This window comes from Typopeltis vanoorti, chromosome 17, assembly GCF_054136105.1.
Source record: "Typopeltis vanoorti isolate ZY-2024b chromosome 17, IOZ_Tvanoo_1.0, whole genome shotgun sequence".
NCBI lineage: Eukaryota > Metazoa > Arthropoda > Arachnida > Uropygi > Thelyphonidae > Typopeltis > Typopeltis vanoorti.
In genome coordinates, this window is record NC_143565.1 from 28419134 (window position 1) to 28432743 (window position 13610).

The following is a 13610-nucleotide window of genomic DNA, read 5'->3' on the forward strand; positions in this document are numbered from 1 at the left end:
CGCCCTTCTTTTGTCCTGAATATATTATCCAAAATTCTCCACTCCAGAAATCACCCTGTCCCTCCCATCTCGTCTCACTAATGCCCAGAATGTCTATTTCAAGTCTTTCCATTTCTTTTTTCACATTTTCTATTTTACCTTGTTCTAGCAGTGTTCTTGCATTCCATGGTCCAATATTCAGCTTATTTCTTGTCTTCAATTTTGAATAAGTGCCAGGATTTCATTGGCTGTCAACCTGAGAAGCCCGGTTACTTCTCCTTCCGGGCATGACTCCTTCAGTGAAGGTTCCATCGCCAATCTTGATTTCATTTTTAACTTCCATTGCTGCTTTTACTTGGGAATGTAATATGGTGGTTTCCCCTTGCCTTCCACATTGCAGTATCGTAACATGTATGCTACAGGAGGTTAATACAAGTAGCACTGCTGCCCACTACTATAACTATTAGTGGTTAGTTGAAAGAGGATGAAACACCCCTAGCCCTCGAGTACTGTAATAGCTTCAGGGAGAATGGAGGACCTCCTCCTGAGGTTAGTAAGCAAGAAAAGAGACAGACAGAAAGTTTTAAGTAAAGAATCCTCATTAGGAAGAATGTTAGTATGAGGGTAGAAGTAGGAAGTGGAAGAGTTAGAGAAAAGTATGACCAAAAGCTTTGAAATAGATCATACGTAGCTCTAGGATCCCGGGTTAGCCATGTCTGTGCCTGGAAGTTGCAAGCCCCATGGGGACCCCCAATTTTGATATCATGTTTAATACCACTTTCCTTCATAATGTGATCCATATAGATAATGAATAACAGAGGGGATAATGTACATCCTTGTCTCACACCAGATTTAACATTAAACCATCTTCCTGTACTTCCTTCAATTCTAATTGCTGACTTACAACTCAAATAAAGACTTAAGTATTACTTGATATAATGCCCCTTTGACACCATATAACTGTAGCGTATTGAATAGCTTCTCTCTTGGCAACTTGTTATATGCCTTTTCCAAATCGACAAAACTTAAATACAAATCTTTGTTATATTCCCATGCTTTCTCGACTATTTGTCGTAAAGTGAAGATCTGATCCTGACAGCCTCTATTTCGGCTAAAGCTTGTTCTTCACCAAGCTTTTCTTCCACAATTCTTCTCAATCAAGTATACTTCATAGATCTTGCCAATGTAATTGGCAAGATCTATGAAGTATACTTGAGAAACCTCTGTAATTCTCACATTCAGTTTTATTTCCCTTTTTATATATGGGTACTATGAGAGCTCTACTCCAATCATCAGGAATTCGTCCCTCTGTACAGGCTTTCTGAACTATGCAGTGCAGCCACTGTAAGACTTTTATACCACCATACCTTAGCATTTCTGGTCGAATATCATCTACTCCTGCTGCCTTTCCACATTTTAAGCCTTTGATGGCTTTTTCTACTTCAAGTATGGATATGTATTCCTGACTGCATGCCTGGTCAGTGTTTTTTACCACTGTTCTGTCATCACTGCTTGTTTCATTTAGCAGTTTTTCAAAGTAATTACTCCATACTTCAAGGATATCTTTTTTTTTCCCGTTTTCATGTCACCTTTATCATCTCTAACTCCTTTTACAGCACTCTTTCCTTCATTCCTAAGCTTCTTCAACAACCTCCAGAATATTTTGCCAAATCTTGATATTTATTTTCTATATTCTTGCCAAAGTCCTCCCATGACTTTTGTTTAGCTAGTTTTACACAGTGTTTAGCATTCTTGCATTTGTCTCTGTATTCTCTAAGAACACAAGCTGACTTATTTGCCAGGAACTTTTGATATGTTTTGTTCTTTTCCTTCACTGCCTCTTTAACTTCCAGTTCCATGGAGTTCTAATTTTTCTATCCTTGCAGACAACCTCACCACATGCCTCTCTAGCTGAATCAATCAGGGCTTTCTTCAAGGCTTGCCACTGAATCTCCAAGGTTTGATTCTTGTTCTCAAACTCTTTCATTTTTTCTTCAATAATCTTTGTGTATTTTAGTCTACAGTTCACATCTGAGAGCTGCTCAACTTTTATTCGATTTAAAACTTTCTTACATGTTATTCTTTTCAATGTCAAATTGAATTTTATCCTGCTCAAGACTAAATAGTGATCACTTCAATTTTCAAATCCTCTGTACACTCTGATGTCCTACACCAGGGAGAAAATATCACAATCAACAATAACATAGTCAATGAGACTTTTCTTATTCCTTGCTTCTTCTCTCCATGTGAATTTGTGCACATTTTTATGTTGGAACATGGTGTTAGTAATAACCAGTCTATGTCCTGGGCAGAAATCCAACAGATATTTGCCATTATTATTAGCTTTGCTCTTTTCTCCAAATTTTCCCAAAATATTTTTGTATGTCTCACAATCATTCCCCTACTCTGCTATTTAGATCCCCAACAAGGACAACTTTTCCTTTTTCATTGTGTCAGTTGCTTTCTCTAAAGCCTCAATAAATTCCTCCACTTCTACCTTAGTAGAACCTTCTGTGGGACCATAGGCACAAATAAGTCTCATTGTCCAGTTCTCCATTCTCATATTTGTCCACATTACTCTACTTGAGACTGACTGCCATTCAAGAAGATTAGCCTCGTATTTTCTGTTGAATACTATGGCTACCTACTCCTTCTTATCCTTGATTGTCATTGCCTGAATATTTATTGCTTGTATTTATTGCTCAGAAAAATTCACTGAAAACTAATCAATATACAACTAACAAATTCGGACAAAGATAATGCCATGGTTATCCCTAACAGATCTACTTACATTTATCAGTTGAATCAACTAGTCTCTGATAACAGCACTTATCAACTTGTGAACTATAAATCAACTAACAGGATTAAGGGGAAAAAACTGTGAAATTACTTAAAGTCTGTCACTTCTTGGCCATTGGACATTGTTAAAAAACTGTTACCCCATTATGCCCATTCTCCCAGAATATATAGCCACCTAAACGTAACATTCTGCTTCGGCCAATAGTTGAAGACAGCCCAAATTATCACCTAGCCAAGAAATTAGCGGCAACACTCAAGGACTTGGTTGGTCATTCCCCATTCTATATGTTTGGATAATAATGTCATTACTTTCTGATAGATCAGCATTGTCATCTATAATAAGATGTTTAAATCTATTGTTTAGTTCGTGATGGAATATATCTTTTTTAATGTTGAGTTTGTGTTCATCTATGTTTTGCTTTGATCTCCGAAACATTTTACTTCTTTCTTTTTGGAAGTTTATTTGAATCTTACTGCGTACCATACGATGGTCACTTCCAATGTTGAAGGTGTTTATAACAGAGCAGTCTTGAAAGATGTTGTTCTTATTGCTGAGGATAAAGTCCATTTCACTAGTTTTTCCAGCCCACTTTCTATGTGATTTTTCATGAAGAAAGAATTCATGATATACAGGTTTTCTTTTTCTGCAAATTCTATTAACCTTGCTCCTCTGTCATCTCTCATGCCATATCCAAAATTTCCCATTGAGCTTTTATCGGAATGTTGAACATTAAAGTCTCCTATTACAATTCTGAAATGATGTTTTCCTTTATTGTAGAGCTGGGATATATCATGATAGAAGGCTTCAATTTCTGCGTCAGTATGACTTATTGTTAGTGTATAGACTTGGATGATCTTAAGAGTGTATCTTTTCGAGATTTGAACAACAATACTTGCTATTCGATCGGATACACTGTCAAATTCTATTATGTTGTTCTTCAGTTTTTTGTTGATCAAGAATCCAACTCCACTGATTCTTTCTTTATCTTGACCTCTATAATATAATATGTCTCCATTTTTTAATCGAAGAATTTCTTCACCATTATGTCTGACTTCGTATAGTCCAAGAAATGTCCCATTTTAGTCACTTTAGCTATTCAGTTAGTTCAGTTAACCGTGCTTCACTGCTCAGAGTCCTACAGTTTAACGTTCCAAGCTCTAGTTTCCAATGGCAGCATGATCTGGTTACCCGGGATTCTTAGCACCCTCTGCCTTCATGTTTAACTGCCTGCTGCCATAGGTAGTAGCAATCTGGCCTCCGGGGAATGAGGGACATTTTATTTCTGTCAGATTCATCTTAGAAGGTTAGACCATTAATTCACCACGCTGGCCAAGTGCGGGTTGGTAAATGGCAATATTTTCACATGGGATCGCCACAGTTCCACAGCTCTTTCTTCAATATATTCAGAGCTGCCCTGATATCCAATGGATGGTATGGTTCCCCCATCCGCCACCTAGGGGACACGCTCGGTAGCCCGTGGAAGCCCCGAGCCAATATATATATATATATTTATTTATATTTATTGAGCCGATATATATAAATATATATTAATGTTCATTATTTACTCGGTAGAACTGTATATAAAAAAGGAAATTAAATGACTTTAAACCGAGAATGACAAATTTATTGTTAAGATACAACTAGTTGCATTGAAATACAACTTCTTTAGGTATCATGGGCAAAGAATAAAATAAAAAATAACAGACACATGAAAAAATACATTAACAGATCTAGTATAAAACAAGTACATTTAAAAAAGAATGCATGCTAGAGTTCCAACTGAAGTTGACTACGTGCATGAGCTGGTATTAGTGCGCCAGTATTGAACAGTGGCAATGTGAGCATCAGAAATATTATAGCTAAGGCTGTTATTAATTGAGACGAATCAAGCAATATTTCTTTATATTCAATTATTCAATGGCAGAAGAAAGTGTACTTGCTAAAGGTCTCAATTTTGTTATAGCTCCTACTTCAATACCTAAAGAACTATTCTTAACAAAGATAGAAAAAGCAACATCCCTATTACCAATTCCAGAGGCAAACCTTCTTCGTATGGAAGCTATTTTCACCATAAATCATGCAAGACCACCTTCTGATATCATTTCTCATTCTGAGAGATCAGCTATTAAAAGTTTGAGATACAATAATGACATCATTATTCTCCCTGCAGACAAAGGGAATGCTACTGTCATCTTAAATAGATCAGATTATCATAACAAAATTTTAGAACTACTAAACACTGACACTTACTCTGAACTAAATAGTGATCCTACTAAAGAACTGCACAATAGGACCAACAATTTACTGAAAACCACCTCAGAGTAACCAAGAAACATCCGACTTTTCCTTAGGTCATTTCATCCTCTAATCCCTAGGTTATATGGACTCCCTAAGATCCATAAATTAAACTCTCCTCTTAGACCTATCGTTGAAGGCATAAACTCCCCTACTTACAACCTCTCAAAATACCTCACATCCTTTTTAAAAAACCTTTGTGGTACTTCCTTTTCTCATGTAAAAAATTCAGCTGATTTTGTCTCAAATATTAAAGATATCAAACTCAACACATCGGATTTAATGGCAAGTTTCGATATTGTTTCCCTCTTCATGAATGTCTCTACTCAAGAAGTTCTATACCTTCTCCAGAGGAAACTATCCAAGAAATTTTCTCCTTACTTTCTCACTGTGTGAACTCAGGATACTTCAAATACAATAACAAGATTTATAAACAAAACCCAGGTTTAGCTATGGGCAGCCCGCTCTCTCCAATTCTTGCTGACATATTTCTTAAAGATTTTGAAGAAAAAGCTATTAATTCCTCACCTCTTAAACCTAAAGTTTGGTATCGTTACATTGACGATGTATTTCTCATCTGGGAACACGGTATCAACAACCTCAACCTTTTTCTGGACCACCTCAACAAGTTTCATCAGAAAATCAACTTCACCTGTGAACTAGAATCCGACGAATGTCTTCCCTTTCTGGACTTAAAACTTACGAGATGCGCTGAGAACATCAAAATCTCCATTTGTAGAAAACCCACTCGCACAGACAGATATCTTCATGCTTCTTCCCATCACTACCCTCCACAAAAGTTTGGTATTATTTCAACCCTGGCATATCGTGCCAGATCTTTATTAACAGATGAAACAGAAATTGAATATGAACTCAATTTTCTTAAAAAGTCTTTCATTAACAATGGATTCTCTCTTAAAAAGATTAATAAATTTCTCTCTGTCCACCACTCAACTGCTCTTGAAGAGTCTTCTCCACCAAGAGGTTTTATTTCGTTACCATACATCAACTCTCTCTCCCCGAAACTGGCAAAAATGCTTCAGAAATTCAATATTAGAACTTGCTTCACTACGTTCCCTAAACTTCGCTCCATACTAAGTAGACCTAAAATGAAACATCTTCCTACTCAGTATCCAGGAGTCTGTAAGATTTTGTGTGATTGTGGCAAACCATATTACGGCCAAACTGCTAAATCCATCCTTTTATGCATTGAAGAACATCAAAGAGACATTTCTTACAACAGAACCAGAGCCAGCGCTCTCTCTAGCTACATTCTCTTCTCCATCAACGCAGATGATGATCGCCAACACATCGTTGACTGGCAAAAAACCTCTAATATCCATGTGTGCTATGATGAACTGGAAAGAAGAATAATTGAATCTAAAGAAATATTGCTTGATTCGTCTCATATTAATAACAGTCTTAGCTATAATATTTCTGATGCGCACATTGCCACTGTTCAATACTGGTGCACTAATACCAGCTCACGCACGTAGTCAACTTCAGTTGGAACTCTAGCACGCATTCTTTTTTAAATGTACTTGTTTTATACTAGATCTGTTAGTGTATTTTTTCACGTGTCTGTTATTTTTTATTTTATTCTTTGCCCATGATACCTGAAGAAGTTGTATTTCAACGAAACTAGTTGTATCTTAACAATAAATTTGTCTCTATATATATATATCTATATATTTTTATAAATATATATATATATAGATATATATATATATGCTAACTCATTTAACCACCCTTTGCAAAAACTTAAGAGTCATTAACACCCTCAAAAACAGAGCTATAACAATTTACTCTAATAAACAAGCTCCTAAACAAGAATTAAAAATTGTTCAAAATAACAGACACGTGAAATTAAAAATTTCACGTGTCTGTTATTTTTTATTTTATTCTTTGCCCATGATACCTGAAGAAGTTGTATTTCAACGAAACTAGTTGTATCTTAACAATAAATTTGTCTCTATATATATATATCTATATATTTTTATAAATATATATATATATAGATATATATATATATATGCTAACTCATTTAACCACCCTTTGCAAAAACTTAAGAGTCATTAACACCCTCAAAAACAGAGCTATAACAATTTACTCTAATAAACAAGCTCCTAAACAAGAATTAAAAATTGTTAGCAATACATTTATAAATAATGGCTATAGCAAAAATACTATTAATAAAGTTCTTCATAAAACTTCATCAAAAAATAATATATTGAAGATTACAATAAAACCATAGCTATTCCATATATTAAAGTTTTTTAGAAAAAATTAATAAAACTCTACACCATTATAATCTTAATGCCACTTTTAAACCACCTTAGAGGATCCTCCCCCCCCCCCATTGGCTCATCCTGGAGTTTATTGTATCTATTGCACCTGTAACTTACCTTATATCGGTGAAACTAGATGTATAATCCCTATTCATAAAAAAAGAACACAAATGACACATTAAATTTAACAATTTTGGTGAAGCAGGAGTCTCAGGATCACACTCTTAACACCCTACACCGAAATGATTGGAAAAGTACATCTTCTTTACATATTACAAAAACTTGATATGAATGGAAATTTAAAGAAACCTGTGAAATTTTGATTAACCATCCTAATCTTAACAATAATGGTGACATAAAAATCCCAAGAATTTGGATGACACACATTCAGCCCACTTAGTTCAAGTTTTCCCACAAACTATAACTTTAGGACTCTAAGCAATTATTTCAGCTTTGATTGTCCATCATCCATTCTGTTTTGTTTTAATTTATATGTATACTTATATGAGTAACTTTTGTGTGAACATGTTGTTCTCTAGTTTAATTTATTTTTATAACCAAATAGATAATAATAACATAGCTCTAGCTTATGTAGTAATGTTTTTTTTTTCCACCATAGATCAAGCCAATAGTTTTAGAGGTTGAACAAGTCAATGTAACTTTAACATACCATGCAGATTGTAGTGCAACTTGTTTCTTTGTATATATGTATATACTCCAGATGATGACCTTAATGTGAAGGTCAAAACGTCGAGTGATTATTTGGGTTTATAAAAATAAAGTTTTACTCTAACATGGTAGTTGTTTCCATAATTTTTTATGATGAATTCTGATCACCATGTAACCACGAAGGAAAAGAAACGTACATGTTTGTTTCAAAGTTAGCTTTCTTTTTTTGTTTTGTTTACTTCATATCAAATTAACCACGTCGCCATCAATATGGATAAAATACATCGCTCCTCTACACTTCGTATCCATCATATATTTCAATGTAATATTAATGGTATTACAATTTTAATATGCACTTCACATCCATGGTAACCTGAATGTATATATATGTCTTGGCCAGTTGGGTGGTTAATGAGGATTTCTTATATTAGTGGCAGAAAATATTAGTTTGCCATCAACAGGCTCTCAAGCTCATGAAAGCATTCATTAGTCCTTCCAGAATCCTTTTATTCCTCTTCTCCCTATACTGCACAGTTTTGTATTATGGTAGTCCCACCACAAAGACTATATCAGCAAATAAATTAAGCCAATGATACAGTTTAAAAGGATTATACGAAAGCTAATAACTTACTACAACTAAAAATATTTTACTCACAGTTAAGGTGTACATGACCACAGTGTAGTTCTTTCCAGCATTTTGTTGCAATCTTTTTCTGATTGCTTTTACTGCATCTTTAGGACTAAAAATATAATAAATATTTATAAACATATATGCATACCTTAAAATAATGAGATGTTATTTTAACAACCTTCAGCATTCATTATAATCAATGAATAATATTAAGAAGAATAAAGAATTAATTTGCCTTATTTCAAAGTACTGTATACTAAATGTAAATCTAATTCAAAATTGAATTTGCATAAAGTGAAGCAACAATATCAAAAATAGGGTTCTCAGCATCACATATATGATTACAATGAATCTTACCAAAATTTATTAATCAAATTTAATTTTAATCCATGTTGAACATCAGAAAACTACTTCCCGCGATGCCATGTGGTACTCCACTGTTGTATTTTATTTTAGTACAAATAAGTCCATATGATATGCAGTTGGGTGGTCTCATATGGAGGTGGAAGGGTTTTTATCTTGCAAAATAAATTGGCATAAGACCACATGCAATTTATAGACCAGATATGCTAGAACTCATAGTCTTGAATGATGCTTCAGCTATAAATCAAAAGCAGCTAACCAACTATACAGTTTGGTGATCTAATACTAATATTAAAAATGAATTTAAAAGAACTAATATTAAAAAGACGGTGATTTGATAGTATGTATGACATCAGAAAAACACACCCGAAAAAAAGTTTTTCAAGTGTTTCCAAGTTACACAAATGTTACAACAAATGCATTTAGTCTCTTGGGAGTTATTTTGAAGGAGGCAGGTAAAATATTTTGTATATATCAATACTTTGGATTTGAATGGGATAATTTTTTTTTATTACAAGGCTGTGTGTATATATATCCTCTTTCAGTCAAATATTTATCTGTCTTCATGTGCTGTGACAAATTTCCACAAAGGAAATTCCTGAGAAATGAGTAACAAAGACACTGTCAGCATACTGGAGAGAGACCTGAGGTGCATAACCATGTTGACAGAGAAATTTTCCCAGCTTCCCCTCCCCCTTTCTCCTTTGCTTTGCTTTTTCTACCATTTAGCATGAATGCACTTCAGGTCTCTCTGGTGTGCAAGATAGGATGCTAGAGGTGTGTTTGTATGGAGGGACGATAGAAAATGTGGCTATGGCAATTAAGAGGGGTGAAAGGATGGATGAAATGATTGTGATGGTGGGCACGAATGACTTGAGAGGCAGTATAAATCAGGCGGCGAGAGATCTGAGATTCTTGCTTGAAATTGTGCAAAAGAAAACGTAGAGAGGGAAGATTGTGTGTGCGTTGCCCAGGTATGATAGTGACGAGCTGAGCAGAAGAGCAGCAATACTGAATTGCATAATAGCCAGAATGTGTGAAAAGAGAGGATTGGAATACGTGGATGCTTGGAGGGCATTTGAGGACAGAAGGGAACTGTATGCTAGAGACTGCTTGCATTTGAATGAGGAGGTACAAAGGCATCTGGAAAGATTGTTGTTTTCTGAATGAGTCAGTGTGTCATTGCAGGGAAACTAGAATTCCCAGGGTGGATGGTAGCAGGGTTGGCCTCTTGTGGGAATGGGTGGTTGAGAGAAGGGGAATGACATACATCAGGTAACATTGAGCCCAGGGGGGGGGACAATGATAGCTAGAGAAGCAGTAACATTTTTATGCTCTTATACTAATGACAGGAGTATCTGAAATAAAGGAGATGAATTGGTGGTGCTGATAGCATCAACCTGGCCAAAGATTATTAGGATCTCTGAGACGTGGTTGATGGAGGATGATATAATAACCAGAATTGAAGTGGCAGGGTACAGCATTTTTTGGCAGGATAGGAAAGGAAAACGTGGTGGTGGAGTACTGCTTATGATAAGTGATGACTTATGTCCTCTAAGAGTGGAGGCTTTGGAAGGCAGTGACACAAATGGTTTTGAAAACATACGGTGTGAGGTAGAATTGGACAAAACAGGATATTTAGTGGGGTGTTGCTATAAACCAGGGAGTACAGAGGGGTGGGGAGCAGGAGATGTTTAGGCAGTTGAGCTTGGCAAGTGCAAGAAGAGTGATTATTATGGGAGATTTTAACTACAGCAGTATAAGCTGGGAAGAGGAAAATGCAAGTAGTAAGAAGGGGATAGAATTTTTGGAATTCTTGAGGGACAAATGTCTTCGGCAGCATGTAATAGAGAGAACAAGAGGTCAAGAGTTTTGGATTTGGTCATAGCTTCAGAAGAGCTAATAATAAGTGAGATGACATCTCTTCCACCAGTTGGAGAGAGTGACCATGTGGTTTTGACTTGGAAGATGAACAGACATGCAGGCATATCAAAGAAAAGGGAATGTGTGTGGAATTATAAGGCAGGTGATTATAATAGTCTTAGGTATCAGGGACAGTTCCATGGAGGGCATAATTAGAAGGCCAGGATATCATTAGTGTTTGGGAAATTGTGAAAGAATATTTGTTAGCAGCAATAGTAAGCTGTATTCCACAAGTGAAGAGGACACAATTTGCTGTAAAGGGGATGACAAACAATATCAAACAGGAACTGCAGGTGAAAAAGAGGTTATGAAAGAGATATAAGGAGAGAGGTAGAGAGCAGGTGCATGAAGAATATAAGACTCAGGCCAGGAGAGTGACTAGTATGGTGAGGAAGAATTCACTAGGATTTTCTTTGGCACCAAGATCCAAAGAAAATCCTAGTGAATTTTTTAGCTATGTGGCCAGTAGGAGGAGAAATGATTGTAGAAGAATGACACTGTGGGATAAAAATGGAAATCATAGTGGAGTTGTTCAATGAACAGTTTATTGGAGTATTTCATCCTGGAGGAGGTTTTAATACTAGAGGGATAAAGCAGGTTCAGGGTTTAGAGGTGCAAGAGGAGAGTGTGTTCCAAATACTAAGTACTCTGGATACCAGTAAAGCTGTTGGACTGGATATTGTACCACGGGTTTTGATAGAATGTGCTAAAGAAATGACAGCTCTGTTGACCTGGCTTTTCAATAAAAGTCTGGCTGTGGGAAAGGTACCCAGGGAATGGAAGGAAGGCAAGATAGTGCTGCTACATAAGGGCAGTAGCAGACTGGAAGTGTCTAATTATAGACTTGTTTGTAAGTCATCAGTAGTTGTTAAGATCTTGGAGAAATTAGTGAGGGACGATATACAGCATTGAGCAGATGAGGGTAATGTTATCTGTGAGAATCAACATGGATTTGTTAAGGGGTGCTCTTGCTTTAGTAATATAATTGTCTTTCATAATAAAGTGAAATTCAAGGGGACATTCAGTTGTTTGCAGATGATGTGAAGCTGAGAAGGGTTATCAGTAATAGTGCAGATGTGGCAGTCCTGCAAGAGGATTTGAATAAACTAGACAGATTGGCAAATGAATGGGGATGTCAGTTTAATGCAGCAAAATGTAAGGTCTTGAGGTTTGGAAAACATCGATGGGATGCTGCATACTCTATGGGAGGAGTTATACTGGAGGAAGTAGGGGAGACAAGAGATCTGGGGTTGATGATTGATAGAAACCTGAAGTTTAGGGGACATATTGCAAAGGTGGTGAAGGTAACCCAGAGGATTGCTGCTATTATGAGAAGGACACTGACCTGCAGAGATAAGAGGGTTATCATTCCATTGTATAAGTCTCTGATCGGACCACACTTGGACTATTGTTCTCAGATTTGGTCCCCAGGATTTGAAGGGGATAAACTGACTGTGGAAAGGGTACAGAGGCAGATACAAAGATGGTTTCAGGACTGAACAATATGAGTTATGAGGATCGACTGAGGGAATGTGGACTGCAGAGTTTGGTGGATAGAAGGAGAGGTGATATGATTGAGACTTTTAAACTGTTGAAAGGCAATTACAGGGTAGACATTGGAGAGTTTTTTCACTTGGTGGAACAGCGGAAGGAGCAATGACAAGGAGCCATCCCTGGAAGTTACGAAAGGAGGCTGTGTGCAAGAGGGTGAGGAGTCGTTTTTTTGCGTGGAGGGCCTTGGAATGCATTGCTTGAGAGCGTGGTTGGAGCGGGAACAGTTAATGGGTTCAAGGAGTAGTATGATAAACTTTGTGTTTCCTAAAAACGACCTCCCACGATGAGTCTTTTGACTCCATGGAGGCCTGGATGATGATAATAATAATAATTTGATACAAAATGCTGGTTCCTAGTATCTCTGTCTTTCCTAGCTTTGTGCCATTTATCACTGCAAAAATTATAAATAGGATGTGAATTACAATTTCTACTCTTCATTTCCCTTGATGCATTGTTGCAATCAGTCTCCTATCCTTATCACACACACTCAGAAAGCATTACAGAAATTATTTTCATTGATATGAGTACCTGAATACCTTATCTATCAATGAAATTCATGGGCTATTGACATAAGAAAAATAAAACATACTATAACTGAAAAAGGAGTCTCCAGCTTCAATTTCTTCATCTAAAGAAGCAAGAAAAAACCTTCTATAAAAAAGTTAGCCACTGGAAAAAACTTGCCTTGTTCCCAAATGGCTCTTATGCCTTTTGGTTACTCACCACAAGCACCAGTTGCAATTTTCCAGTTCCTTCCGTATTGTAAAGATTCACCCACATCACCAATAAACAAAGTTGACCTCCTAGCATCATACTTTTCCAGAAACTATTACATGGGTCACCAAAGAAATCTCATCTTTTGTATTTAGCATTTCACAATGTTTAGATTTTTTTTTTTTTAATATATCCCATACACAAGAGGTAGAAGAACCACAGCACATCAGCACCATGTGTAGGGGTGCAGGGGATGAGTGAGAAAGAAGAAATGAGGAACACTTCATGAGGGAGTCTGTTTCAAAGAACAGAAGGCGATGGAATAAAAGAGGAAGGAGAGAAGCAAGTTCTCTGCGTACTGGAAAAGGATGTTGAGCAGCTGCTGCTCTTGTTT

General features: G+C 36.3%; 1 protein-coding gene across 1 annotated transcript in view; it reads right to left on the bottom strand.

Annotated features, from left to right (window-relative positions):
- The window catches only part of LOC150097244 (TOM1-like protein 2), a 253155-nt gene that overhangs the window by 202561 nt on the left and 36984 nt on the right, over nt 1–13610 (bottom strand). The window contains exon 3 of the mRNA XM_090407627.1: nt 8687–8771. Coding sequence (XP_090263753.1) covers nt 8687–8771 — 85 coding nt within the window. The remainder of the gene's footprint in view (nt 1–8686; nt 8772–13610) is intronic.